The following is a 27972-nucleotide window of genomic DNA, read 5'->3' on the forward strand; positions in this document are numbered from 1 at the left end:
GACATATATGATATTATATATATATATATATATATATATATATATAAAATAAAGAATGAAAAGCATAATTAGCGCATATATAACAATGCATACAAACAGCACACATCCAATATATAAAAAATAAAAAAAAGGCAGAGACAATAGTGCAAGGAAGAGGTATGAGATAGTTAAAACCTACCCAAAATTTGAGTTTGGGAGTTTAAAAAAAAAAAAAAAAAAAGCCATGAGGCACGCCTTCCACCGCCTAGGCGGCTCCGACTAAACCTTACGCCCACTCCCTCAAAACAAAAGCGGCAACCCTCAAGCCGAGCCTTAGAAGGCGCCTAGGCACGTCCTGAGACGAGCCTTTTAAAACATTGTTGAACTCACACATTGATTAACATGTACAATTATGTAAAAATAACAAAATAATAATAAAATAGCGCATACTATTCAAAAAGAAAAGAACTACATGATAAGGTTTAATCTAAATTCCGGAGACTAACGAGTCGTTCTAATGTCGAGAAGGTTACATCCAACCATCCAACAGAACCATGAATCTGAATCCAAGTCTGATTTTTACCCCGCCGATTTCGAACAGCTCACTAAAATTAGAAAAGGGTACAAAATTTTCTACCGGGGGAAAGATATGTACAAGAAACGCATCACGCGATAAGGCCTTTTGCTGTGATATACATTTTTAGGACGGAAAAGTAGCGAAACAGTTAAGTGAGATTAACTAGACCTGATGCAATAGCAGCCCACCTCCGCCTTCAGGAAGAACAACCGCTATTTGCTGAATGGATGAAGCGCTTCCTGGACTATTCACGTCGAAGACCTCTATCCAAAATCCCACATTTGAGGGGACAATAAGCTTGGAGCAGTAGGCCGGAACACAGATTTGTTGAAGCTTAAAGAAAAGCTCTCTTGTCACGGCACGGATGACTTAGAGGCATCCGGTGACTCCTTGGCGTTCTTCACAACAAGATCATAGTTGATAGAAGCCAGCTGTGACAAATTCTGAGAACACAAATAACACATTAGCAACGCTAATATTAACGGACTGCAGGAATAACACAGTGAATGCGAAAAGAGGCGTGTAGAAAATGTTAAAAGAGCCCAATCCCAGCCCATTCCACATAAATCCAAGTACCAAAGTCGGTGCAGCATATGCTAGATAATTCTAGCATTATCTCATTAAGTCAGGTGGATGTGTGTGTATAATCATGTGCTAGAAAGCTCTAGCAGCTTGTACAAGTGTGTGGCTGCCATGCAAAGCCCAAAGGCAATGGGGAATTGTAGTCGGCAAACACCACCTATAAATAGGTGTGTGATGTTGTGAAAGCAATCAACCAACAAGAAAGAAGTAATCAAGCAAGCAAGCAAGCAATCAAGTGAGAGTGAGAAGTAAGAGTAGTCTTGTGAGGAGTGTGAGTGATCTAGAGTTTGTCTCTAGAAAGTAAGTGAGTGCCATTGCTTCTAAAGTGTGTCTTTGTGTCCTTTTGAGTGTTGTAATATTTTGTGTGTGTAATACAAGTAATTTGTTTACTTGTTTTGTCTCTCAAACACTTGTGTTAGAGTTGTGTACTCTAAATTTTTCCTCAACAGAAAAAACCACCATCACTCATTTTCATCCAGCATCGGAAGAAAAAGAACAGCTTAGGGTTTATATGCCTTACCTTGAATGAAAAATTACTGAAAGTGTACTGCATGTCAACGGTTGGAGCACCAAAGTCCACCAAACTACCACATTCATCCCCCTGAATCAGACGTACAATAGTCAGGTAGCTAAAATAATAATCCCACTGGGATTAACCAGGTTCAAATTTGGATCAGATGGATGATTGTGTCACTAAACATTTATGAATTCAAAGTCAGATTGTTAGCGGCTTTTGGGTACGCTTCAGATCTTTGGTACATCCTTCTGGTCCATATAATTCCATATCAAGTTGGTTGCAGTAAAAGTTATGGATGATCCCTCTATGTGCATAAAGAAATATCTTATATAGGAGCATACATACATCTTCGTCTTGTATGTTGCTACATGAACCACTGCTGTATGTTTCAGTCATGTCATCAAAGTCACTGGCGCCATTAACATGCTCATCTTCTGGGTTCCATGCGTACCGGCTCATGAAATAACTTGTATCGTGTGCATCGGTAGATGGTATGAACATAGCCTGCAGCCAATGATGGTACACTCCTGACTATCACAGATATATGTCAACAATCATTGAAAAACTAAAACAAGTTTAAACTTGAATTGACCTTCTGCCTAGCAAGCGTGTCCCAGTTAATATCCTTGAAAAAAGAATGTTGCTTCACCTGCCAACAGTCGCAACACTTAATTTTATCATCATTGTAAGTTCTTACAAATGAACTTTAGTCAAGGGTAGTCAGCAAATTACCTCCCTGGTACCTGTTGCTCCAAGTCTTTGAACTGGGTTGTCGGTAAGCAGTCTGACAAGGAGTGCAGAAGAAATATAAGCAAGATAAAGGTTTCTCTTGAAATATGAAGGCATGGTAACAAAATCCGCATAAGAAAGAAGTCAAAATAGCATCGTAACTAATACATCCAGAAAATGCAACTGATCTCTTCTAAATATTCTTACTTGTCAATCAAATCGTACGCCTCAGGGCTCATCTCCTCAGGTACTTTAGGCCAGGGGATGTCTCTGTTTATTATATTGTTGAAAATTTGCTGCAATAAGTAGGATCTATAAGTTACAACATCAAACTGCTCCCTCATGATTATCAAATGATATGATATAGGAAATGATACCATTCACGGAAAAAAGGATCAAATAATCCATTCAGATGTTGAGGAAACTAAGTTAGTAGAAAAAATGCACCTTATCTTGGTTCCATGAAACACATGGACCAATGCTAAACAGAATTTACCCTATTGCAGAGAATATTCAAAGAAAAGTACAACCAGAGAAAAAAACAAATTAATACAATGTTGTGCAGAGTTGAACTTAATCCTTTCTGAACAATAACTAAATTCATGAGATCAACCCAAAAAACCTATTGGTACAAACTCTTACTAAGAAAAATTCTTAAAGGAACGAACCAGAAATCAACGAACAACTTAAAATGCATAAGCAAATTATGCTTATGGTAAATACGCCAATGTAAGGGATGGGAAAGAAAGATAACGTTCATAAGACATTCATGAGTTTACTGAAGAGTGTAAAGAACAAGTTAATATATGGACAATTGAGATGCACTGAAATGTCTCCCATCATTGTACATCCCAGTTGTCCATCCAAGTTTTAACTACTGAGAAACAGAACCTTGTTTAAGAACCTTGGAGAGAAGACCTGCATACATATCACATATGCATGACATTTTTACATTCAGTAAATACAGAAGATAAAGTTCATTCTATTCTGTGCAATAGTCGAAAACCAAAATAACTTTATGCCCGCAATAATTAGACTGCCTACCTGTGGATGTTCTGCATTGAATGGTGGAATACCGACAAGCAGCTCAAAAAGAATAACCCCCACAGACCACCAATCAGCAGTTGCACCATGCCCCATGCCAAGAAGTATTTCAGGTGCCAAATAATCAGGGGTCCCAACGACTGAATGCTTTTGGCGCTGTGCCCTTTCCGATGAAGACTCAGATTTTGGTTCATCATCTGGGACAAAACCAGTACCACTAACTGATGGACCTGATAAGTCATCAGTGCTGCTGATTAGACCAACGTTGGAGAGCCCAAAATCTGTCAACTGTAACATAAGGGATTAGAGATTTGTGAGAAGTGACAAGTAAACTCTTTATGGCAGAACAGAACCTACACAAATAATCCACCAAAAAAATAACAGCAGATGCATGATATAGTGCCAGAATGCGTATACTATGCCCAAACTTATCTCCAGTAGTATAAACAAAATACTAAAATAAAAGAACTGACACTGCAAAATATTGACCTTGATATGACCATCTTGACCAATCAACAGGTTGTCTGGCTTCAAGTCTCTGTGTATAACGTTTAATGAATGCAAATACTCCAAAGCAAGAACCTTTAAGAAGAAAAAGGAAAAAAAAAATTACTTATGCTGTTTTTAACATCAGTGAGAAACTTTTAGAGAGAAGACATGAGAAAGTGAATCCGGAGATGGGAAAAAGAAAAAAAGTAGTAAATCCCTTACAACTTCTGCAATATATACACGGGCCATATCTTCATCCAAGCAGCCTAGATTTCTCAATAAAGAGTAAAGATCTCCACCATTTAAGTACTCCATGACCAGATAAAGATTTTCCGTGCAGGTGAAAGAATAGAAAAATCGGACCTGTTCATCATCAGAAGTACATGTTAGGAAAAACTTTGGACGTGCAATGCATTCTTAAAGTGAAAAATACATGGGGACCCACTCACCACAAAAGGATTGCGGACCAATATAAGGATGTTACGCTCCGCCAAAATACTCTCAACGGCATTTTTACGGATCATATCAGCCTTCTTCAATACCTGCAGGAACGTACCACCATATAGACTGTCTTGAAACATTAACTTGCAATTAAAAGATAGATTCCATGGGAATCTTTTTGCTCCAATTTTTCCACATGAAGGTCCAGAAGGATCAATGTGCACTATTTCTCTTAAAATTAAAACACAGAATCAAACAAACCTTTATAGCAAATAAGTCACCAGTCGCTCTTTTTCTGGCAAGAAAAACTCGTCCAAATGCACCCCTGCTTATTGGTTTTATTGTCTCAAAATCTTCAATAGAAGTTCGATCCTTAGAACATGGATTGATGGGGCTGGCACGTAGACTACGAACGGCTTCATCTTCCACTGAACTTTCTTCATCAGCCATACCATTTGATGAATCCAATTTTTCATCTTCTATCTGCCCACAAAGATGTACATATTTTTCCCTGTAAAGTTCAGAATTATAATTTATCAGAGATGCTTTAATTAGACTTTAAATAATTAGCTAACCATTTGAAGAAATATGAAAAAACAATGACCAGAGAAGCTAAAAACTACACAATTTTGTTGATGCTCAAACCAAGAAAATATTGAGGGGAATTCACATTTGTACAAAGCACAAGATATATCTCTAATGAAAATAGGCCTAAACTCACTGCAGCAATTTTTCAATACGCCTTCCAAAAGTCTCTACAACGAGTGCATCCACCTTCCTGTCCTGGATAGCATATTTTAGGTCTTCCAGTCGTTCAAGCATGTACTCCAATGCAGTGTAGTCACAATTGCTAACATTTGCGACAGAACGAGCGATGTCCAGTAGATTGTGTATCTGTCAATCCATGGTCTGATTAAAATACAAACATCAAAGGAGCAGCTGTCTACAACTACCCAGTTCCACCAGAAATAGAAACTTAAAATAAAGCATAGTAACCTCATATTTAAAAGAAAAAGAATTAAAAGCAGAATTTTCGGTCAGATGAAAAGGAGAAGAAGGACACCTGCTGATAACTCTCAAGTTCTGGTATTGCTCTCCCTCCACTCAGCAACATTTCAATATGACTGGTTCTTGGTGTTTGTAATGGTGATCTTGGTGTCGAACTTCCTGCTGACGAGGTTCTGGTGCCTTGTTCAGGTATCAAAGCAGAACGTGCATCACATGAGATGTCAGGCAAAACATTCAGATCTTCCATAACGTAAGAGTTGTCAACACCAGGAATGCAATCAAGACTGCCTTCGGAGAATCGAGACAAGTCAATTCGCTTTGGTGACAACTCATCTAAATCTTCATGCATCTGTGAGGGATACACTCTTGCAGCATCATAATTTCCTCGAGTTTCAGTGCCTTTTGGTGTCCAAGATTCCATTATCCTTTCAAGAGCTTCAGCAACTCTCTCAAGTCGTTCATTCACAGTTAAACCCTTCAAGTCACACCTATCAGCAATCGTACATATACGAGAGTGTTCCTCGACATGTACAGTTGGTATTTCAACCTCACATATTCGACAAATCATCACATTTTCATATGCAACATTCTGCTGGTCCATCCATATTCCCCAAGAGACTTTTTGTGCACTTGCAGACACCTCTGAGTGTTCAGGATGGCATGAAGTACTCAAATTTTCCGTACTGTAGTCACCACAAGTTTTTGTGTCATCTTTGGCATGCAAACGATCTGATTTTTCCTTTGATTGTGTGTCAGCAACATCATTGCCTTTCTGATTTTTCTCAGCAGCAGATGGAAGTTTTTTCCAAGAGGACATCCTATAGCTGCCAGTAGATTCAACACTTTTGGCAGTGCAAACCTCCACTTCCTCAGCTCCACTAACTTTTTCCTGCTCACGAGACTTCTTCATTTGCTTCTCATTTATTTCCTTCCCACCCAGTGAACCACTATAGCTCTGCTGTGCAGCCTGCAAAATTTGTTCTGGATAAACACCAAGATCACTGAACTGATGAAGACTGAGAATGTGCTCTTCCTCATAGCCACTCTCTTTCTGGAACTGCACAAGCCGTGTACACCGAGTGAGAATAAAAAGAAGACGGGTGTGCGCTTGTTTGAGGGCCCCCATTGGTAGCTCTTGACGCCGGTCATCCAAACTCTGAACAATGCCTTCACATTTGACCCAAAATTCACCAGACGACATCTTTGCACACCTCCGGGCGATAACCAACAAATCCTCAAAGTTCTCTTTCCATTCAGGATTAGACTGTGTAGACCTTTCAAGCATTCCGACCAAATCACCAGCAAATGCGCCTAAATCAAGGTCAACCTCTTCCTTTAACTTCTCAAATCTTGCCTTGAGCGCCACCATAATCTCCTAAAAGAATTTATAGTAACTGCATAATTTAATGTGATTGACCAAAACAAAATATACTCTAAAAGGCATAAAAATTGTATACAAACGAGGGCAAGGCAATAGTATTACCTCCATATGCCCGAAAGCACGAGACTTCCACACAGGAAATGCTCGAACTCCTTTGGAGTTGAGCTCATGAGAGAAACTCTTAATTTCAGGTGTTCTCTTCTTTCTTCCACTCGTAACACGCAGTATTGCCTGAAAACGCGGCGACTGCATTTCCTTTGCAAAGGCTGCATGATTACCCTACCAATATATACATTACACACAAAACAACAGCATTGTCAAGCTTGCGAGCTACCCACATTTCTCCAACGAACTAACTGTATGTGTGTATATATATATTATATAAATATTAGAGGAAATTGTAGCAATGGTCCTTAACTTTAATCAAATTTGAACAATGGTCACTCAACTAAAAATTCATTACCATTGGTCCCTCAACTCATCAAAATGTGTCTTCGCCCATGAGCGGTAGGTCTCGGGTTCGAGACTTGGGAGCAGCCTCTCCATAAATGGGGGTAAGGCTAGCCGACATTCACCTCTCCCAGACCCTGCATAAAGCGGGAGCCTTGTGCACTGGGTACGACCTTTTATTAGTCCCTCAACTCATCAAAATGTGTAACTATGGTCCTTTTCATTAACTTCGTCAGAATTTTGTCAAAATAAGTTATGTTGGAAGGACTATTGCTACAATTGGGTCCCTCAACTCATCAAAACGTGTAGCTATAGTCCTTTTCGTCAACTTCATCAGAATTTTGTCAAAATGATTATGTTGGAATGACCAGTGCTACAATTAGGTTAAAGTTGAGGGACCATTTCTCCAGTTATATTAAAGTTAAGGAACCAAGGGTAATGAATTTTTAGTTAAGAGACTATAGCTGAACAATTTGATGAGTTTAGGGACCAATGATAATGGATTTTTAGTTGATGGACCATTGCTCCAATTAAGTTAAAGTTCATGGACCATTGTTACAATTTATTCTAAATATAAATATACATACATACATATATATATATAAAAATTTCACTGAAAGTTTCCTTACCTCCAACACTGGATTGAGTAGTGATGCATTTCTGAGCGATTTTGATTGATTCCACTGCATAGATTCCGCTATAAAGAAATCGAAAGTTAAAATTTAAAAAAAAAATACACTTGAAATTAATAATATTTGATGATCGAATTCATTATTGGGCAAATTCAATCAAAATTTCCCAAAAAAATAATATAAAATTAAATATATATATATACCTGGTTGTAAGGGCGCGAGTTTAGGCTTTGGTTTGACGGTGTACTTGTCCTTGCTCGATTCATCGCCGAAATTCAACGCGGCGCATACGGAGGATGAGAATCGAAGCGGCGACGGAGCCGACCGAGTCCGAATGTGATTGAGGCCGAGCGAAGACGGCAAGACGATAGGCGGATCGTCTGCTCTGCGCTCCGCACTATCATCGTCCTCATCTTCCTCGTCATCTTCGAATTCCTCGCCTTCGTGGATCGTGTGCCTAGGGCTTCGATGAATCGGGATTTGAGGGATCTTAAGGAGCTTGGCTCTGGAGGGGGAGGGCTGTTGAGTCGGGGAGGAGACGGAAGACGTCGTTCCGGGGTCTGATTTGCCGTCGGAGATGGAAATCAGCGGCGGGTTTGTAGAAGGCGGAGGAGGGCTCGACATGGAGACGACGATTCGGGTTTAAATGCGGATCCGGATTCGTCATGGGATTGTGGGAGAGGAGAGAGAGGGGGAGGGGTGCCTGTGAGGAGATTATCTCGCGGGAAAAGAGAGAGAGGGCGTTAGAGAGCGACGCGAATCGGTTGCGGGGTTTGAAACGTGCTTCCCGCTAACCATGAGTCTGGGCCGCGTTCCCATGCGGAGGGGACTAGCGTAACTACGGAGCTACACTCGCGTGTGGACGGGACCATCGTACCTAACTGTGTGAACAATCAAAGCCTTAGTCGATTTTTTTTGAAAAAATCTTATAGCATTTGCTTACTCACATATATGTTTAGAGTATGTCTATTCATTGGTGGAAGGTAAAGGCAAAAGCAACAATGTCGCTCTCTAGTCCAACAAAGTAACGGCAAGTCGTGAGCCAACCACTGCCTGCCCAAAAGCATTAGCTTACTCGCATAAATGTTTAGAGCATGTCCACCGTTGGTGGAAGGTAAGGGCAAAGGCAACAATGTTGCTCTCCAATCCAAAAAATATTTTCCAGCAGTTCAACAAAGCAAGGGCAAGTCGTGAGCCAACCAACGCCCGCCCAAAAGCCCATGCTTCTCAAGCCTTGCCTTGTGCCAACGGTAGACTGATTTCAGCCACGATTTAATTTTTTTTTGTCAGGCATGTGTAACACAAGCATGAAGAAGAAGAGTGGAGCTGAAAAAACTACAACAGCGGCCCCGTTGCAGCAGACCACTCATGGCTTTCCAATAACTCATACACGTGGCGCTTAGGGATTTCCAACCGTCAAATAAATTGAAAATGTTACTGTCAGGACATGAGGTTTTAATTTTTTTCACATTACATTATATTGTGGTTAGAAAGTAAGGATAAACACATTTTATGTTTTTAGATTTGAGGTGATTTCAAAATGGGTCATGAGGTTTTAATTTTTTTCTTTTCATATTATACTATATGATGTTTTGATACTGTATCAATTTACACCTTAATATGTATGTTTTAACATCTAATCATCCATTAAATTGATTAGTGTTTTTGCCAATGCAAATGTGACTTACAAGTTAATTCATATATGAATTTCATAATTATCATGTCATCAATTTAACGAAAGATCAAAATGTATGAATTGATGCAATTTCAACAACTATTTGGAAAAAAAATTAAAACTCTGTAGTCCATTTTATAAATATCTCTAAAGAGCAACTTCACTCCTAAAAAATGAATTGGCCCAAAATCAATTTAATCCACTCAAATGAATAGTAATTGGCCAAATGCATTTCCATCCTTAAAACTAAATAACCTAGTTCATTTTATTAAAATATTATTAATTTTTTATTATAAAATAATAAAAATAGTTTTTTTTTTAATTTCAGACATTTACTTTATTTATTAAAAATATAATTAATTTATGGCATTTTATTTATTTCTTTCTTTAAAGTTTTTTGGCCGAAAAATCTGGACCTTTTGATTTGAAAATCAAATGGTCTAGATTGTGCCATGTCACTATAACCGTTGGGTTTGAATTTCAAAATTTTTTTATCGTTGGAAATCCAAGGGCTTAGAAAACTAGCAATTGGAAATCCAACGGCCAAGGCTTAGCCACGTGGCACATGTCATGCGCCCTTTAGTGTCCCTGCAGCATGGGCTCGGTGCCTATCGCCTTGTCGGGGACACGCGATCAAAGGCACATGTTTCCCACACACTTGACGCAAAAAAAAAAAAAAATTTGTGTTGTCCGATAACGTCATGCTGGTGTCAGCATGACACCAAATAGGCTGGTTCCTACCTCAGCCTATTTTGAGCCAGCCTACAAACTGGCTTGGACTTTGAGCTAACCTATTTTTAAGGGTGGAATGATTTTTTTGGATGCCAAACTATTTTTTTAAGGAAAACTAATGAAAAAGGGCTTGAAAACTTTGAGTTTTAATGATAAGGACAAAATAAAGGGTAAAGTGAATAGTACCAGGATTGACTTTTTAGTGTAAAAATATGATTTTTCGTTAAAGTAAACAGTACCGGGTGTTTTTCGTTAAAGTTCCTATTTTTTTTAGGCTTTCGACCAGCTTAAAAGATAGGGCTGGAGTTTCTCCAAATGTAACTAAACCCGATCCGGTCCATCAAAACGTCCGTTCGATGAGAAACCCCGACCCGAATTACGCATACCGAACATAAGAAAGCTAAACCGACCTCAGCACGCCGCCACGGCAAAACAATGCTGAGTCTTCTCCGGAGGTCCGCCGGAAAGCTCCGGTACGAACCCGGTGCCATTTTCAACTATTCGGACCCTCTCACTACCCGGCGCCAATACACCATCGCAGTCCCACAAATCAAATCCGCCACCGCCACCGGTCTTTATGGCTTCGACCACTTAAAGTCCCCCAAAGGCTTTCAACGTTTCGTCGACGATGCAATCGAAAGGTACGGACTTTTCCAAATTAAGCGAAAACACGCAAACTCCCAATATATATGAAGTTTTAACTTCAAATTCTCTCCAAAAATTAATTTTTTCGTTTGTAGGTCGGGAGAGCTGGTTGCATACATTGCCGGGATGCCTTCGTCGGCGGAAGTAGTTAGAGCCATGGATGAAATTTCTGACACAGTATGTGATTGGAATTTTAAAATTTTCACAGTTTTGCTACTTTGTTCATAAGTGTGTGTGCTTGAACTAATTTTCTTATATTATTTGTCTAATTTGATGTAGGTTTGCTCTGTCCTTGACTCCGCAGAGCTTTGTCGAAACAGTCATCCTGACAGGTTGTTATTCTCTGGATTTTTCGCTTTTTCGGTATTTGGATTGTCATTGTAATTGATTCAGACATGGATATTCAACATACAGAGTTTCGATTTTTTTTACATTGTATTCGTTGATATTCAGTTTTTGTGCTTTTTGATTTGTATTGATGTTTGTACACTAGGGAATTCGTTGAGGAGGCGACCAAAGCATCCATGAGAATGAGTGAATATCTACATGTGAGGTGACGGTGAATCGTCTTTGCAAATTTTTGCTCACAATTTTGTTGTCTATATGAATTATAGTGTCTGAGCCATTGTCTGAGTTTTTTTTGTTTTGTTTTTAATCACTGTGTTGTAGTTTCTGAATACAAATCATACTTTGTATAATGCCGTGAAAAAAGCTGAGCAAGAGGGCCAATTGCTTACAGCCGAAGCTCAAAGGGTTGCACATTTCCTCCGCCTTGACTTTGAGAAGGGTGGAATTCATCTTTCTGATGGTATTTACTTTTATCTTCTTGTTTTATGATGCTGTTGCGGCAGGGATTTTATTTCAGTCAAATAACGTTTCACTTACGCTTTGCAGAGAAATTGGATAGAGTGAATGAGCTGAATATAGAAATTTCCAAACTGTGCAGACAGTAAGTACACTACTTAATTTACTTTTCCAATGGTTAGGGCTTTTAGGACCGCTATAGAGTGAATGAGTTCATTTCTACTGGTTTGTATGATTAATGATGCCACACAATTATTCTGTTTGTAATATTTGATCATGGACATAGCTTGGGCCCCTTCTGCCCATTTTCCATTGAACCTTAGGTCCAAATGTATCATATTCAAATTATGCCACGTAGTATCGTTGGAGATTTGTTTTTAATTGCTTGTTGATGCTGTGCCATCTTTTTATTTTTACTTTTTAACGAGTTTGTCTGATTGACTTACCTTTGCTTTAAATGTATTTGTTTTTGGCTCAGGTTCAATATAAATATTGACACTGACCAAGGTGCTGTAGATATTTTCCCAGCATCACGTATACCTCAAAATTTGCACCATCTCCTTAAACCCATCTATTGTTCCACATCTGTAATTTCAAGGGAATCGTTGAGGCCCAGGGCTAACATGAATGAAAAGGGATTTCGTATAACAACAGACCCACATACTCTATCCTGTGTATTGCAAGGGGCACAAGATGATGAGGTAACTTCATTGTTTAGAAAAACTCTTTTTTTTTTTGGTTTTCTGAATTGTTGTTGCTGAAGGGAGTTGAGGCAGTGGGTCCATATATTGCATGTCATTAAAGTTTCTCTCCCAGTTTCAGATACATGTTTTATGTTTTGTTTTCTTTAATCAAATGAATTTGGTTTCAGGTTAGGAAAATGGCATATATCAAAGGAAACTCTGTTCCTCGTGCAAACCTTGGTGTTCTCGATAAACTTATAGCTGCCCGTCATGAGCTAGCTCAGGTTAGTTATCTTCATATTTGGTGCCTGCCAAATATTTAACATGTCATGCAGTTTAGTTCTGTTGTATTTGTATTTATGGGCATTTTTTGGCCTTGTTGATGAATGCAGATAATGGGTTATAGATCTTATGCTGAATACACCTTGAAGCCTAACATGGCTTCATCACCAGAAGTTGTGATGTCTTTCTTGAAAGAGATGAGCGAGATGGTCAGACCTAGCGCTGATGAGGTATTATGTCCTTAGGAAACATATTGTAGTGTTTGCAAGAATTGCTGCAATTTTGTTTTGGCTGTAGATCATACTGCAGCTTTTGTCTCTTAATGATCACTTTTACCGTAGGAGTTTAAAAAAATTAGGGAATTTAAGAGAGAAAAATGTGGTCAGCAATCTGGTAATTTAGAGCCATGGGATGAGGCATACTACACAGCAATGATGAAGTCTTCTGCCTATGACTTGGACTCTTCGGTATGCTTTGTTCTCCTGTTTTCTTTTAAAGTAAAGAACTGGAACTGCAAAGTTTGCTTGCTAACACATCATATTGAGGGTATGGAAGCAAGGGAAGTTATCTTGATTCTCTTTCTCACCAATGCAGGTTGTCGCATCGTATTTTTCTCTTCCACATTGTATCGAGGGTTTGAAAGTGCTGGTTGAATCATTATTTGGTGCTACGCTTCATAGCATCCCCCTAGCACCAGGTGAATCATGGCACCCAGATGTGCGTAAAATGGCACTTCATCATCCTGAAGAGGTATTCACATGGATAATAATGGACATGAATGTTTTATATATATATGTTACACACTTCAAGAGAATTTACAGCTTGTGAATGCTTCAATTATATGCATAATTCTGTGTAAACTCTTGTTCATGCCTGAATATGATTGTACTGGTTTCGTCTTCTCTGACACGTATATTCATCAGGATCTATGTACTTGTTACAGGGTGATTTGGGGTATCTGTACCTTGATTTGTACTCAAGGAAGGGCAAGTATCCAGGTTGTGCTCATTTTGCAATTAAAGGTGGCCGCAGGGTTTCTGAATCAGAATATCAACTTCCTGTATGTAAATATTTTTGCTTTACTCTGACTTTTATTTTTCATATTATGCGTCTTTCTAAAGGCTAAAGAGTAGACTTGATAATTCTTAGTTAGATTCTTGAAAATGGAATAAAGCGAATTAGGGACTTTAAGTACTTTTTTGGACCTTAAAACCGTTGACACTAAGGCGGTTTTGCATTTGTGTTGGAGAAACTCTCCTATTGGATGTGAGAACATAGTATTTTGGAATTAATCCCCCTTCTTTGTGAAAAGGTTTGAATTAAGTGAGACTATTTCAGAACATCAACAATAAAATCATTCAATGACTTACTACATCATCGCTGATTTCATTGGGTTTAAACTCTGCTTTGGTGCACAGGTTGTTGCTCTTGTATGCAGTTTTTCTGCTTCACGTCATTCATCAACTGCGAGGCTAAATCATTGCGAGCTGGAAACTCTGTTTCATGAGTTTGGACATGCTCTCCATTCGTTGCTTTCAAGAACGGTATTCTAGAAACACCTTATGACTGGGAAATACAATATCTACATCATTTCCTCTTCTCATGAATTAATAGTCAACTTTTTATTATTTCTGGCAGGATTACCAACACTTTTCAGGTACCAGGGTGATTTTTGATTTAGCGGAAACACCTTCAAACCTTTTTGAGTAAGTTCAATGATCTGATTATTTTCCGATCATCCTTTTTATATGATGATGTTGTTGAATATATTTGACATGATGGTTTTAATGTGTGTAACTCTCTGAATTATCACTGTTAGAAACGGTAGTCCATTTTGGGGATTTTGATGATAAAATATTTAATGTTTTGTTGATAATAACCTTCGTGAAGATAGGTTTGTAATGCGCTGACAATAATTCTGGCGCTATATGTAGGTACTTTTTATGGGATTACCGAGTTTTGAAGACATTTGCCAAACACTATTCAACTGGTGAAATTATCCCTAAGAAACTTGTAGAGTCAATGCAGGGTGCCAGAAAAATGTTTGCTGCAACTGAATTGCAACGTCAGGTTATTGTCCAAGGACTTATCTAAATTGATACCACTTGACCAATTTTTACTGATAGAGGAAAAGTTGCAATACCACAAAGAAGGAATATATTGACCCATGTTTACTTGCTTGTTCTATGTTCTTCAGATTTTTTATGCTGCTATTGACCAAACATTCTTCGGGGAACAGCCAACCCCACCAACAAGCTCGATCGTTGCGGATTTGAAAAGACAGTATACTAGTTGGAAGCACATTGAGGACACCCACTGGGAGACCCGATTCAGTCACCTCTTGAATTATGGTGCAGGTATGCTGAATTTTTTTCAAACATATGGAAGAGAAAATTCAAAAAGTTCACATGGCCAATTAGTAATGCTGTGTTCAGTAGTACAACTTGTCTGTAAACACTCTAGAAAATCGGCAATCCGATCTTCATCAGGTTGCTTGCAAGTATCTGGGATCCACTTTGAGCTTTAGAAGTACCTCAAATCAGGAAAATTATTATAAATAATACCCTTGTTATTGTGTCCAAGTTCGTTTTCATGGCTGATAAGCATACATTATTGCAGGTTATTATAGCTATTTATACGCCAGATGTTTCGCCGCAACGATATGGCAGAAGCTGTGTCACGAGGATCCACTATCATTAACTACGGGAACTGCTTTAAGAACAAAGTTGTTACAGCATGGGGGAGCAAAAGATCCAGCCGATTTGTTAAACGGTCTTGTAGGAGATGGAATTTTGAGGGATTGTAACGGAGGAATAGTTCCTGATATCACCTGTCTTTGCGACGAAATGAAGCTGGGGGTGAAGGTATGGTGAACAGCCGCTGCCGTGAACATTCGAGCTCTCAAGAACTAGTCAACTAACAGCAACAGGAGGAATGAAACTGAGGGAGATGAAGGGCTCCTCTTCTAGGAGGCAATGTCGAGCTCGGCCGGCTGGGCTTAGCAGCTCTGGATTCCGCTCGGAGTTGTTATGGCACAAAGGCATTTGATTTTTGGAAACTTGCATTTGAATTTTGACATGGATGAAAAAGAATCAACGGTACAGATCATTTACGTAAAAGAATTATGTTACAGATTGTTGAGGGTAAAAATTTAGTTACAGGTTCCTACTAATTGATTATTTTTAAAAGAAGAGATGAACGAAAACTGAGAAAAATCCTTCCCTTCTACTCAGAAACTACTCGAAGCTAACAGCCGGAAGTTTACTGCTCCGGTTCACTATCCATACGCGAATAATAGAATTCACTTCGTCGGGCAGTTGGTCGTGCGGGCAATGACCTCGTTTTGATAAGAATAAATTGTAGCAATGATTCCTTAACTTTAACTCAATTGGAACAATGGTTTTTCAACTAAAAATTCATTACCATTCGTCCCTTAGCTCATCAAAACAAGCAGTTATGGTATCTCAACTAAAAATTCATTATCATTCGTTCCTCAACTTTAATTCAACTAGAGAAATGATTCCTTAACTTTAATCCAATTTGAGTAATAGTCCCTCAATTTTAATCCAATTATAGCAATGGTCCTTCTAATATAACTCATTTTGACAAAATTCTTACAAAGTTGACGAAAATAACCTTAATTACACGTTTTGATGAGTTGAGGATCCAAATTGTCGCAATAGTCCTTCCAACATAATTTATTTTGACAAAAGTCTGACAAAGTTGACGAAAATGACCATAGCTACATATTTTGATGAGTTGAGAGACCAATGATAATAGATTTTTAGTTGAAAGACCATTACTCTAATTTAATTAAAATTAAAGGATCATTGCTACAATTTAATCTTATGATAACCATACCAAACTTGGAGGGCCTAAAATGCCGTTAAACTTAAACCTAACTGTTTTGCTGGTCAAGAGTAAACGACACGTCGTCGCCTTGAAAGCCGAAAATACACAAAAGGAGCAAAAATGAGGCAAATCTTCTACTAACGAACTAAACTGAAAATGGCGCTAATTCAGAGTCCCTCTTCTCTCACCACCAAACCCTATCATCATCATCTTCCTCACACTCCTCCTCTGCTTCACATTTCAACCGGAACCCATTTCACAGTGAAGTCCCAGACGCCATCGGAGCCCTCAAAACCCGCCGCCGAGGCCACCCAGGTCCCGGCCAAGCCAAACGCGAAACCCGCCGCTGATAAGAAGAAAGGGAACAGGGCTGCGGTGATTCGGAGGTCGCCGGTGGAAAAGCTCCTGCTTTATTCTGAGGAAGATGAGGCTAAGGCCAAAGAGATGGTTGGGGCTCGGCGGTGTTATTCTAGCCCAAGGCCTTATTCTCGCCGCATCGGGTACGATTGCTTGAACCTTTGCATTCGTTGTGATTGACTTGATGCGAAATATGTGAAAATTTTGTTGGGTATTTTGTAGAGATTGGATTTTTTTTTGTAAGCATTTGGTTGAATTTGTAGGAGTCGTTTAAATTGTCGAATTGTTTGGTTCGGTCGATATTGAATTCTGTTTTCAATTAGAATTCGGTGGATATCTTCCATCACAAAAGACTATGTCTTATTTCGCAAACCTACCATAACTGCATTATTAGAATCAAAATTTGACACAAATAGCAGTGCACAGCTAATTCCTACGAAATGGGAAAATGAAACAAAAAAAAAACAGTATGATGGTAGGTCTTTTCATTAAAGGAGTACTGTAGCTCCGTGTGCTTTAAAAAAAAAAAACTTTAACAAAAAACACCTGGTACTGTTCACTTTAACGAAAAACCACATTTTTACACTAAAAAGTCAATCATGGTACTATTCACTTTACCCTCTATTTTGCCCTTATCATTAAAAAAGTTTTCAAACCCTTTTCATTAGTTTTCCTTTAAAAAATAGACAGTTTTCCAAAGCTGCAAATAACAACTTCAGCTTTTTCCTTTGATTTCAACTTATTCTCACAACAGCTTCAAAAATAAGCCCCTTTTTTTTCAGTTTACCAAACAACTCACAGCTTTTTTTCATGGATGCATTTTTTTTTTAAGCACCTCACTCCCAAACCACACCTATGTCTTATTACGCAAACATACCATAACTGCATTATTAGAATCAAAATTTGACACAAATATTACCCAAACCACCCCTATGTCTTATTACCCAAACCACCCCTATGTCTTATTACGCAAACATACCATAACTGCATTATTAGAATCAAAATTTGACACAAATATTACCCAAACCACCCCTATGTCTTATTACCCAAACCACCCCTATGTCTTATTACGCAAACATACCACAACTGCATTATTAGAATCAAAATTTGACACAAATAGCAGTGCGCAGCTAATTCCTACAAAATGGGAAAATGAAACCAGCAAATTATCAGAATCAGAGTTGCGAGAGAAGCGTGGTGGAACCCTCAGTATGGCCAACACTGGAATCGAAAACTCGACCCCGACCTTAACTGGTATCAGAGCAATAGGTTCTTTACCTGTTGCAACATCAGAAAATGAATTAAAATTTGAAAAAATATCTAGATCAATTACAAGACGAATTTAAAGAGCATTATAAACAAGGCCCAAATTTTGAGACCATACAAGAACATGATTACTCATCCGAACCAAGATTGTATAGATGGCAAAAACAAAAGATTGAAGCAAGATTGAAACAAAAGATTTTACTCATCTTAATAAATACTGCATTCATCATAGGATTAATAATTTGGAATACAATAGCAATACTATTGACAATATGTATTGTTACCAAAGTATAAAGCAAGTCTTCGGGATTAAGAAATCAACTTTACAATGAATTATGTATCTTGGATATTAAGAAATCAACTTTACAACTATTAAAATTGCTTTATAGGTAGTATAAATATACCTTCAGTATCATCCCTCATTATTAACTTCAGGGATCAACCATGAAAAACAAGTTTGAAGCAAGCTCTAGCAGAAATATGGATAGATATGTGGAAGAAACATGGGAAGAATTTGAACAAGTTGAGAATTTCTCCACAGAAGCCGCACACGAAGTAGCTAACGAGAGATTTGGAGCTATTTCAGAATATCGGAATTCACGATCATTCAAGAGGTTTGAGCATCGGAGTTACCCTGAAGAAACAATATATCAGAGGAGAACCACAACCATAGTTACTCGCCCAACAACCACAGTCACTCGCCCATGCGAAAGACTTTCATGGACACCAGACCTACATAGGAAATTTATGAGGGCAGTTGAGATCCTTGGAGGAGAAGATTACGCTACTCCAAAAAGCATTCAGAGCCTTATGAGAATACCAGAAATAACTCTCCCTCAAATCAAGAGCCGTCTCCAGCTCGTCAGAAGAAGATCCAGATCGTAACATGTATCGCAATTATGGAACCCCACAGATCGTAAGATGGATCCTTAAAGGAGCCTTTGTGTGTTGTAATAGTGATAGTTACTATAATAATAACTAAACACCTATTATAAGATGCATGATATAGATGTTATCCCGATTATGGTACAAGTATTTCTACCATAATCATAGCTGTAATAACATTTATAATTATATATTATGTGTTTGGATAATCAAAATACAGCAAGTACTATAGAATTCATTATAATCGGAACTTTCGTATTTATCATCAGAATAGTAACAAGTACTATAGGAAAAACTAACAAGTTATTAAGAATATCATCTATTGGAAAGAGTTTGCACAGAAAGACCATTTATATCCTCTTCGTGGAATCTTCCAACTGTGAACTATTAGTCACATAAGATATAGAATATAATGGGCATAGCTTTCCGTTTGTTCCTTAAAGCAGTTCTCTGATCCATCCCTTCATTAATTTCTACAAGCTATACTTGGAACGATGTTGCTTTTAAAAAGTGATATAGCATAAGTTCAGTAACAGGTAGACCGTTGGATCACATGGGTCTCACACCCTATCGAGGAGAACCCTCGTGAGTGAAGGACCTGTCCTGTAAATGGACTATCCAGCTCATGACAGATTCCGTACATAATCGTATGTTACACACCAGCTTGACCCTGTGCTCTTGCCCTTCCTATCATCTCGCGGTGCCTTTTACTTGTATTGCATAGCATTAGAAAAAGGCCGACTATCTCGTGCAAATTTCAGTCTTTCATCCTGTCATCCTCCTGAATGGATTATTTGTTTGTGATCTGCTTACACTTCCTCCTCTTCTTCCATATTGCAGTGTTGTGGCCATTCTACTTGTCTATGGGCCCTCATCTTAAGATAGATATTCATTAAGTTGGTCATGAACTCAGTGACTGAAAAGCACTTTTCCCACCAGTGAATTGTAATTGTGCTTGTCACGGTTCACTGTGAGATCTGTGATTATATCAACTTAAGTCCACTTTACAAACCCCGGGACACCCTATTTTCTGTGATTATATCAACTTAAGGCGGTCTACGATCTTTTCGGATGAGGTATAACCATTTAGTCAGTCTCTTAAGTGAAGAAGAAACTTCATTAATCTCTGTTTGAATCCATGTCTTTGGTTAGGTAGAGAGAATGAGACAGGCAACTGGACAGTTTATGTTTGTGCTAATGATTTGGAAAAAGACGATCGCCGTCCATTGCTGCCGTGCACAAAAGACGCTCGCCGTTGCCGGTATAGTCACTTGGAGTAGGACCTCCGGTCGTTGTTCTAACAGTACTTTTTTCCTTCTTATATTTGACTCTTGAGTTCTAATCAAGGTATTAAATATCGGTAATATCGGAAATATCGGTAGTCCGAAATCACGGAAATATCGATGGAAATATCGGGATAATATCGATATCGATAAAAATTACATGGAAACTACGGAAATTGTAAGAAAAACTTGGAAATTTTTATTGAAACTTTGCAGGATGTTTATTTAGTCAATTATCTATTAGTTTATCACAAAAAATTGAAAGGAAATGCATTGCATGATGGATTTAACATTATCAAGTTGATTATATAGCGAGCTGGCAAACATTGTGAGTGTAGAAAATATGTAGTAATTAATAAAAGAAATTAAAACACACCGTAATCATTTATATATAATGAATTAATACAATATGTAGACAACAAAATCCTTTTATATAGTAAAAAATTTAAGTGTCGTTCGTAATGTATTAATACAAACAAGTTACATCGTTCATAATGTATTAATAAAAACAAGTCTACATGTGATGTCACACCCCACTCCTAATTAAAAATAGTTGTTGGGTCTTAATTCTTGAGCCTAAGGACCCACGCCCCCTTTCTCCCGTACTCCCTCTCTCATCTCTCTTCCTTTCTCCCTTCACTCCCTCTTCTGCTCTTCGAAGCTCCCCGAGCTCTCTCCCTCAAGTCGCCCTCACCCTCTCCTTCTCTACCCGTGAGCAACATCCATACCCTCTCCCTCTCCGACGACACACGCAGACCACACAGACCACACACACACACGAAGACACGAAGCCCTCGCCGGAGCCACCGGCATCGATCCCCTCCATCAGATTCGACCTCCAGGGCTACACCGAACAGATCCAGGCCTCCGACGAGGACGATCTGTACAGCCGCCTCAAGAATCTGAAGCCGACGTTCTGCCTCCGGAAGCCCTCGTCGACGTTCTGCCTCCGGAAGCCGACTTCTCCTTGTTTCTTCTTCGGTTCTCCCCCCCCCATTTCTTCTTCGGCTGTCGTTGCGACGACGACGACGGAGGATCCTCGACGATATTATGGCTAATATCGTGATAATATCGCTAATATCGCGATATTATCGATATTAGCGATATTATCGCGATATTTTAAAGATATTTTAATTTTACTCGAAAAAATATCGTCGGGGTAAAAAAAAACGATATTATCGGCGAAATATCGCCGATAATATCGATTTTTAAGACTATGGTTCTAATCTACTTGAACTTTTGGGGTACTTTATACATAACTAACGCCATTATTTACTGAAGTAACATTTACTGTTTCACTAGTCAAATTAAAGGAACTATACCGTATCAACTCACTCTATCTCTCTCACGTGACTCACCCGATAAGAGAGATAGAGGAATCTGTTTCGTGCAAGTTTTTCTCGTCTTGAGAGATTCTCTCATGTCGCTAATTCATCGTATGATAATTATCTATGAGACTTGTAATGCGCCTTTGAAATACGTTACAAGCGTTTATTAAATGGTAACGTCACTAGAGTAAAACTTAGTTGTGTGAGAGCATCTCTTAGTATGAGAATCACTTCTAGCTTTGATCAATCCACAATGTTTGGAGTTTACATGATTTTTTAGAGGGGGTCCTATTCCAGCTGCCTCTAAAAAGGGAACTAGATCCTCTCCTGAGCTCAGGATGGGGATCCTCCAGAGTAGCTCATCCGGACCGTTGAAATTTGATCCAATGGCTCCAAACAGATGATTCCTTTAAAAGTTATAATAATTGCAGCCATTTAATCAAATTGAAACGGTCTGGATGGGCTGCTCATAAGAATTCTCATCCTGAGCTCGGAAGATGATCCAGTTTCCTCTAAAGAGGATCTAGTGTCAATTTTCGGAAAGAGGACCACACCCAATCATTGATTAGCCGCGTGCCAGTTGGCTCAATCAAATTTGTGTGAGAATTAGATAGAAATGAGCTTTGTGGTCCCCCTCTTCTAATTATTCTTCGTTAAATTCTAATCAATATGGACAACTCAATGATCTCCACCTCTAGATCCTGATAGATTTTTTAGTGTGCCTGAAACACAGAGCGAAAATCACATGTAATTATGCAATCGGAGAGACACTTGAAAAAAAAAACTTCCTCCACATGTAGAATGACATGTGGTGTTCCGTTCCGTGTTCCGAGCACATTGAAATATCTCTCCTAAATCGCTTCCCTTGTAATAACTCAAGAGAACCCAACTTACATAGCTTGACTCATCTTCCCTGATTTGTATACGAATCAACCGTGAGGAAAATTCTAACCAGAAATGAACGGATATATACAATGACATGACATAATTCACGTCTACAAAATTGCATGGGCGTATCATATTTGAAAATAAACAAGACAAATTAACTAGAGCTTGTAATAAATTATGCACTGGGAACCCTAAGATGAGAACACTGATTAGGGATTAAAAAACAAAGCAAAAGCATAAAAAAGTTGGGACATATTTTATACACTAAAACACTTAAAAGTCAAAGGTCGTGCTGCAGGCGCCGCTGCCTCTTTTAAATTAATCATGTTTCAAAATCTTGATTAACCTAATCAAAATGTTAAGTACTATTGTGGATCCTAATCATCCTATATTTTTCAGGGCAAAATTGTAATTATGTCCTTAAAGTTTGGATTTTTCAATTTGCAAGTTGACGCAGATAAGAGTGAGAGCCAGCTGTTTTGGAGGCAGATGTCTGCTTATGATGCTCTTCCCATCCTCTTCTATTTGTACGGTCACGATTAAATTATATCAATATTTTATATTAATTTTTTTATAGAGATAATAAAACAAAAAGCGATAGGAATATAAAATATTGACGTGATTTAACCATGACCACACAAATAAAAGAGCAAAGAAATAACACCATAACAGGAGGGCAGACAATCTGCCTCCACCAGCTGTTTTTCCTCTTTTATATCCAAAAGCATAATTTTGACTGCTAAAACTTGGAAATGGGATGAGATGCTTCGTAGTATCGTTTTACTATTAAATTATTCATGTCAATAGCAGAATGTTAAGATTTGTTGTGCGTAGGCGCGTGTAATTCTTAACCGTTGATACATGCGAGATTTTTTATTATGAAACTAACACAAATTTATAATTAGAAATCAACAACTAAGAAGTGAGTGGTTAAACGTAGTAAACTCTTCTTATAATTGATTTCGTCTTAAAACCCAACACTACGAAAAGAACTTATGCGGAACTAGGATGCCAAGACAATGATATCCTAAACCAACTACGTAACAATATGTTAATAAGTTATACCGTTTTAAACACATGCGGTGAAGCGTAATAAGCTTAAAACATAACACTACATTTTCGTCCCAATTGCACGTAACTTTCTATACACTACACAAAAGCTGGTGTCCAATTCTTAGAAGTTTTAAACAGAAATAGATTGGAGCTCCCTCCCCAGTCAAATTGGAGATCTTGGTGGGCAAGTTAAGAGTGTGGAAACACAAAACAGAAAGCGGCAGCTTTGGTCGATGGATTGGTGCCCTCTCACCTTCACCTGTCACCTCTGCCTTTGTTTCGTTCGAGTACACAACAAGATGTCCCCCTCTTTAGGCTCTTTTTATTGAAGATTTTCATAAAGCATGCAATCTTAAATTTTTCAAAAAATATAAAAATAAAAAAGGGACTCTTACATCAGAAGCCTTGTGGCTCAAACCCCTATCAAGTTAACCTAAGAAATGAGCTGAGATTCTCTACAAATTTTTATGTTCGTAACCAACTAGACTCGAAGATATAAATCACTTATTTTAAATTTCGTGATTCTTATTAACCTATTTTACAAAACAAGAATTCAGATCTTTTTGTCTTACTCTCCCCAACGGCACAAATGTTCGAATTTTAAGGTTCCGAACACAAAAATCCGGAAAAAATCTCAACTGAGAGGAAAATCGAAAGGAGAGTAGTTAAAGGTGGGACCCGAAAGAGGAAAAAATATAGTGAGCCAAAAGTGTTTTCATGAAATGAAATGCACAGGTATAGTTGTCTATGGATGACATGCATGCTTTAAACATGCGCCCAAAAACATTATGAAAGCAACCGATCGAACTTTCATTTCGTTCCCAAATTTATGAATCCGAGTCTCGTGGTGGATGGCAATGAAATCGATCTTTACCAAATCAAGTGATGCATTCACGTTGGAGATTTTATTGCATGTTTCGGAGGGGGTCCTTTAAATTTGATATCCAATATGTACACCACGCAAGCATTTTGATTGTTCCTCAGTATAAGGTTAGGTTGAAACTCTTGTAAGGTTACAACATACATGTACAAAAGGCAGCTTGTGCAGGGTTCACATGAATATTTGGCTCATTTTGTCTTGAGATTATTATAGGTTGATTTGACAATCGAATAGCTGGAGTTACCATATTATAAATATAAGGTTCTTTCACAATTTGGAATTTCATATATTTTTTTACAGGTCTATTTGGGTAACTCGACCAAAATGGGGCGTGCCAAGTGGTCGGATTGTACTATCTACACATTCATTTTTACTTCTCACATACCTCATGTTAATTTTTGTCATTTGATCTTCTTCAATTCATCTGATTTGACGGCCGAAAACTGAGGAGTTGTTTCATCATGTTGTTCCCTTCTCAAAGGGCGAGTTCTTATGCATTACACTCCATCTCCATCAGTTTCAAATAACGATTATCATTAGGAGATTAAAGTTGTTATTTCTAATACACAAACCCTACATATAAAGTAAATCATGGATGTAGGGCCTATTATCTTGTCTATCCTATGTTGAAATCACAAAAGCTATGATAATATAGGAAATAGTTTGATGGGTTAATTAAAAAAATGTGGCAATTAATTATAATTATGTGCACTTAACCTGTGTAATGATGAAAGTGGAATTTAGAAAGAAAAAAAAAGGCAGATGGAAACAATAATTTCGAAATTAAAAAGTGGATGAACAATTATTGTCAAATATTTTGTTGTAGTTATCACAATCACCTTCATAAAGAATCGAGATCCACCCTCAAGAAGAATCAAGATTTTATTCAGATTTCTGTGTTCAGAATCTAAGAATTAGGAAATCTGGATTGTTAAAGCGAGAGAAAAAGATTCAGACTCTTAATTTGTGTGAAGTGGTCTATCGCGATAGTCAAACGGCGGCCACTAAATTTAAAATGAATGATCTGAATCTCTATGTTCTTAAATTCCGAACATGAAACACCTCACCAAAGCAAAACCCACACAATTGAGAGCAATGCTTTTCAATCTACTAGTTTTCAATTTTTCACACCAAATCAATTTAATAAGACAGCATTTCGAAAACCAGTATGAATTAAAACTCTCACTAGGGCACAAGGCAGAGGTCGGTCGAAAGTCCACCAAACCTAATAATCGCAAGTAATGAGCACTAAATACGTCGAGCTAAGTACACAAAACCCATAGTACTACTACTTTATTAGGTATTATACATTTTGTAGTCTCAGCTCTATGAGTTAAAATCTTCTGCGTCTACTTTTTTTCGTGTGATTCTAAAATCTTTTTAACTTTTACAATGCTCGAATGACTTACAACTTAATATCCAATTTACACTTCCGGACTCATGTGACACAAATATAAAATTTTCTCGACCAAATAGTCGAGTGCCACTAAACTAAATGGTCATTGTGATATTGGATAAGGCCTAGCCAATGAAATCTTTTCAATACCCTATCTCTATTCAATCAGAAGAAGTAATATTATAACACACGTCCTCTTCTATTCGAGCACGTACCAAATAGAAGAGTACACGTAAAGAGTTATGGGTTTTCAAAAAAAATTTATAATTTGCTTCCAAATATCTTATACATTAAAATATAGTATAAGTTGACACGTTCGAGCTAAAATATTGTCCTAAAATATCTATTCAGTCTTTTGGCTTTTGCAATAACATCTAATTTAATCGGTGATGTTAATTACACATTTATTATTACCTTCTACATATTATTTGTTAATCTATGCTCTTTGATATTTTTTAATTTATTTGATCCGACAATCAAAAATTAAGAAAATACGTAAAAGAAGTAGAGCTATTTGTATACAAAACCAGTATACAAAATATATATATCATTATTACAATAATTAACAAACTTACCTACCTTAACTAATCATGCATCAACAAAAGGACAAGGCTTTGTCAACAGCACGGACCCAAAGACCCAAACCCGCCAAAAAAAACCCAACAAAGTTAAAACAAAAACAAACCATAAATAGAAACAAAAGGTAAAAAAGGGAATATAACCGTAAAAACCCGAAAGTTTTACTGATCGAGTGCATTCGGTCCGGTACAGTAATTTAAAATGTGGCTCCAAACCCACTGAACCAAGAACTTCCGTCGGATCCCATTCATATTGTACGTGGCGCCATCGTGGTCGTCCAACAGCTGACCCGTGTACGACCCGCCCCCTCCCGTACCGTAGATTCCCTCGCAGAGATCGGCAATCTCGACAGGAAAACTCGGGTCCTGACCCGCGTACCAGGCGTTCACTAACGGGTTGCTCGCCAGCTCAGCAATCTCGTGCGCGATAACGCTTATCATCCCGTCGACTGCCACGTCACCGTTAGGTGACTTCAACGGCTTTAACCCCGGGATGTAATCCGGTACGGCGAACGGGTACGCGCACGTACCTGGACACAATTTGGCCGAGTTTCCAATCCACGCGTACGGCAGAGTGTATCCGACGAGGGCGGGGAAGGTAAAGTAGTGGAACCCACACACCTGTTTGCAGAAATCCTGGACGTACACGTCATCGGATGTCAGCACGAGGTAGAGCCCGCTCTGGGGATTGACGGGTAACGGCCTCGTTTTGGCCGTTACGGCGCTTTTGATCACGGACTGTATCGAGAGGCGCGTCAGGGTTTTACCGTGGGAGTAAAACCGGTCGTTTTTCTCGGCGCCGAGATGGACCGTGCGGGAGATGTTCGCGCCGGTCTGGTCGGTGTAGAGCTGTACGGTCTTCCACCACCCGGCGACAGAGGGGCGTTTGGAGCCGACGGCGGAGATCGAGTTGATGAACTCGCGGATGATCTTCTTCTGGGCCGGCTGCCATGTGCCGTACCAGATTGTGTGGACGGTTATGTTGGCGGTTAGGACAGGGCCCATGTGGTAGCGCAGTTTAACGAATTCGGAGGAGCCTTCGAATTTTTTGTTGTCTCCGAGGAGGTCGGAGGTGTTGTGTTTGAGGTCGGGCCAGGGGCGCCATGCGATTGCTGGGCAGGTGGAGAGGAAGAGGGTGAGTAGGGTGAGAAGGAGCACCGGAGCCGGTGGCTGAGGAAGCCAGCCGGTACGGCGGTGCTGGGGCATTTTTTGAATTTTACTGGAAGTGGGTGGAGTGAGAGTGTGGGGTGGGAAGAAGTCACGAGTGTTTGGTTTTGTCGCTGTGAGGGGTATATATAGGAATAAATAAAATTATACTAAATATTAAAAATTAATTTAATAATTATTTTGCGAAAGGAAAGAGAAGAAAAGAAAAGAAAAATGTTTGGGAGAGGAGGGAGGGGCCATTGGTTTGCGGGTAATGGAGGACAGATAGATTTTTAAAAGCGAAGACTTGGAGAGACGGGTGGGGCCCGAGTACGTCAGACGTGGCACAGGGGCATCATGATGATTTATGTCGTCATCTAATCAGATTTGATCTCAGTCCTTTATGCGTT

The 27972-nt window shown here is 38.7% G+C and overlaps 3 protein-coding genes and 1 pseudogene across 3 annotated transcripts; 2 read left to right on the top strand and 2 right to left on the bottom strand.

Moving 5' to 3' along the window:
* Positions 1-411: 411 nt before the first annotated feature.
* LOC126629506 (probable serine/threonine protein kinase IRE) lies at positions 412-8584 on the bottom strand. The gene is made up of 16 exons (XM_050299567.1): positions 8033-8584; positions 7827-7894; positions 6850-7026; positions 5422-6741; positions 5080-5252; positions 4620-4869; positions 4367-4459; positions 4140-4280; positions 3918-4010; positions 3429-3716; positions 2592-2680; positions 2388-2439; positions 2248-2304; positions 2001-2159; positions 1659-1739; positions 412-999 (listed from the first exon to the last, which is right to left on the bottom strand). Exons 1-16 carry the CDS (start codon positions 8451-8453, stop codon positions 910-912), a joined length of 3552 nt encoding a protein of 1183 aa, XP_050155524.1. The 5' UTR covers positions 8454-8584; the 3' UTR covers positions 412-909.
* A 1975-nt stretch (positions 8585-10559) lies between these two features.
* LOC126629508 (mitochondrial intermediate peptidase, mitochondrial) lies at positions 10560-15822 on the top strand. The gene is made up of 17 exons (XM_050299572.1): positions 10560-10877; positions 10977-11058; positions 11161-11213; positions 11375-11429; positions 11551-11689; positions 11776-11830; positions 12164-12386; positions 12557-12652; positions 12761-12880; positions 12992-13117; positions 13245-13400; positions 13594-13710; positions 14069-14194; positions 14289-14356; positions 14585-14720; positions 14848-15007; positions 15270-15822. The coding sequence occupies exons 1-17, from the start codon at positions 10672-10674 to the stop codon at positions 15521-15523; spliced, it is 2172 nt and encodes a 723-aa protein (XP_050155529.1). The 5' UTR covers positions 10560-10671; the 3' UTR covers positions 15524-15822.
* Positions 15823-16658: 836 nt separating this feature from the next.
* On the top strand, positions 16659-19225 carry LOC126629518 (protein LPA2-like; annotated as a pseudogene).
* A 7118-nt stretch (positions 19226-26343) lies between these two features.
* LOC126629512 (protein EXORDIUM-like 3) lies at positions 26344-27697 on the bottom strand. The gene has a single exon (XM_050299577.1). It carries the CDS (start codon positions 27620-27622, stop codon positions 26579-26581), a length of 1044 nt encoding a protein of 347 aa, XP_050155534.1. The 5' UTR covers positions 27623-27697; the 3' UTR covers positions 26344-26578.
* Between the last annotated feature and the right edge of the window lie 275 nt (positions 27698-27972).

The sequence above is a fragment of the Malus sylvestris genome, chromosome 7 (genome assembly GCF_916048215.2).
Source record: "Malus sylvestris chromosome 7, drMalSylv7.2, whole genome shotgun sequence".
Lineage (NCBI taxonomy): Eukaryota > Viridiplantae > Streptophyta > Magnoliopsida > Rosales > Rosaceae > Malus > Malus sylvestris.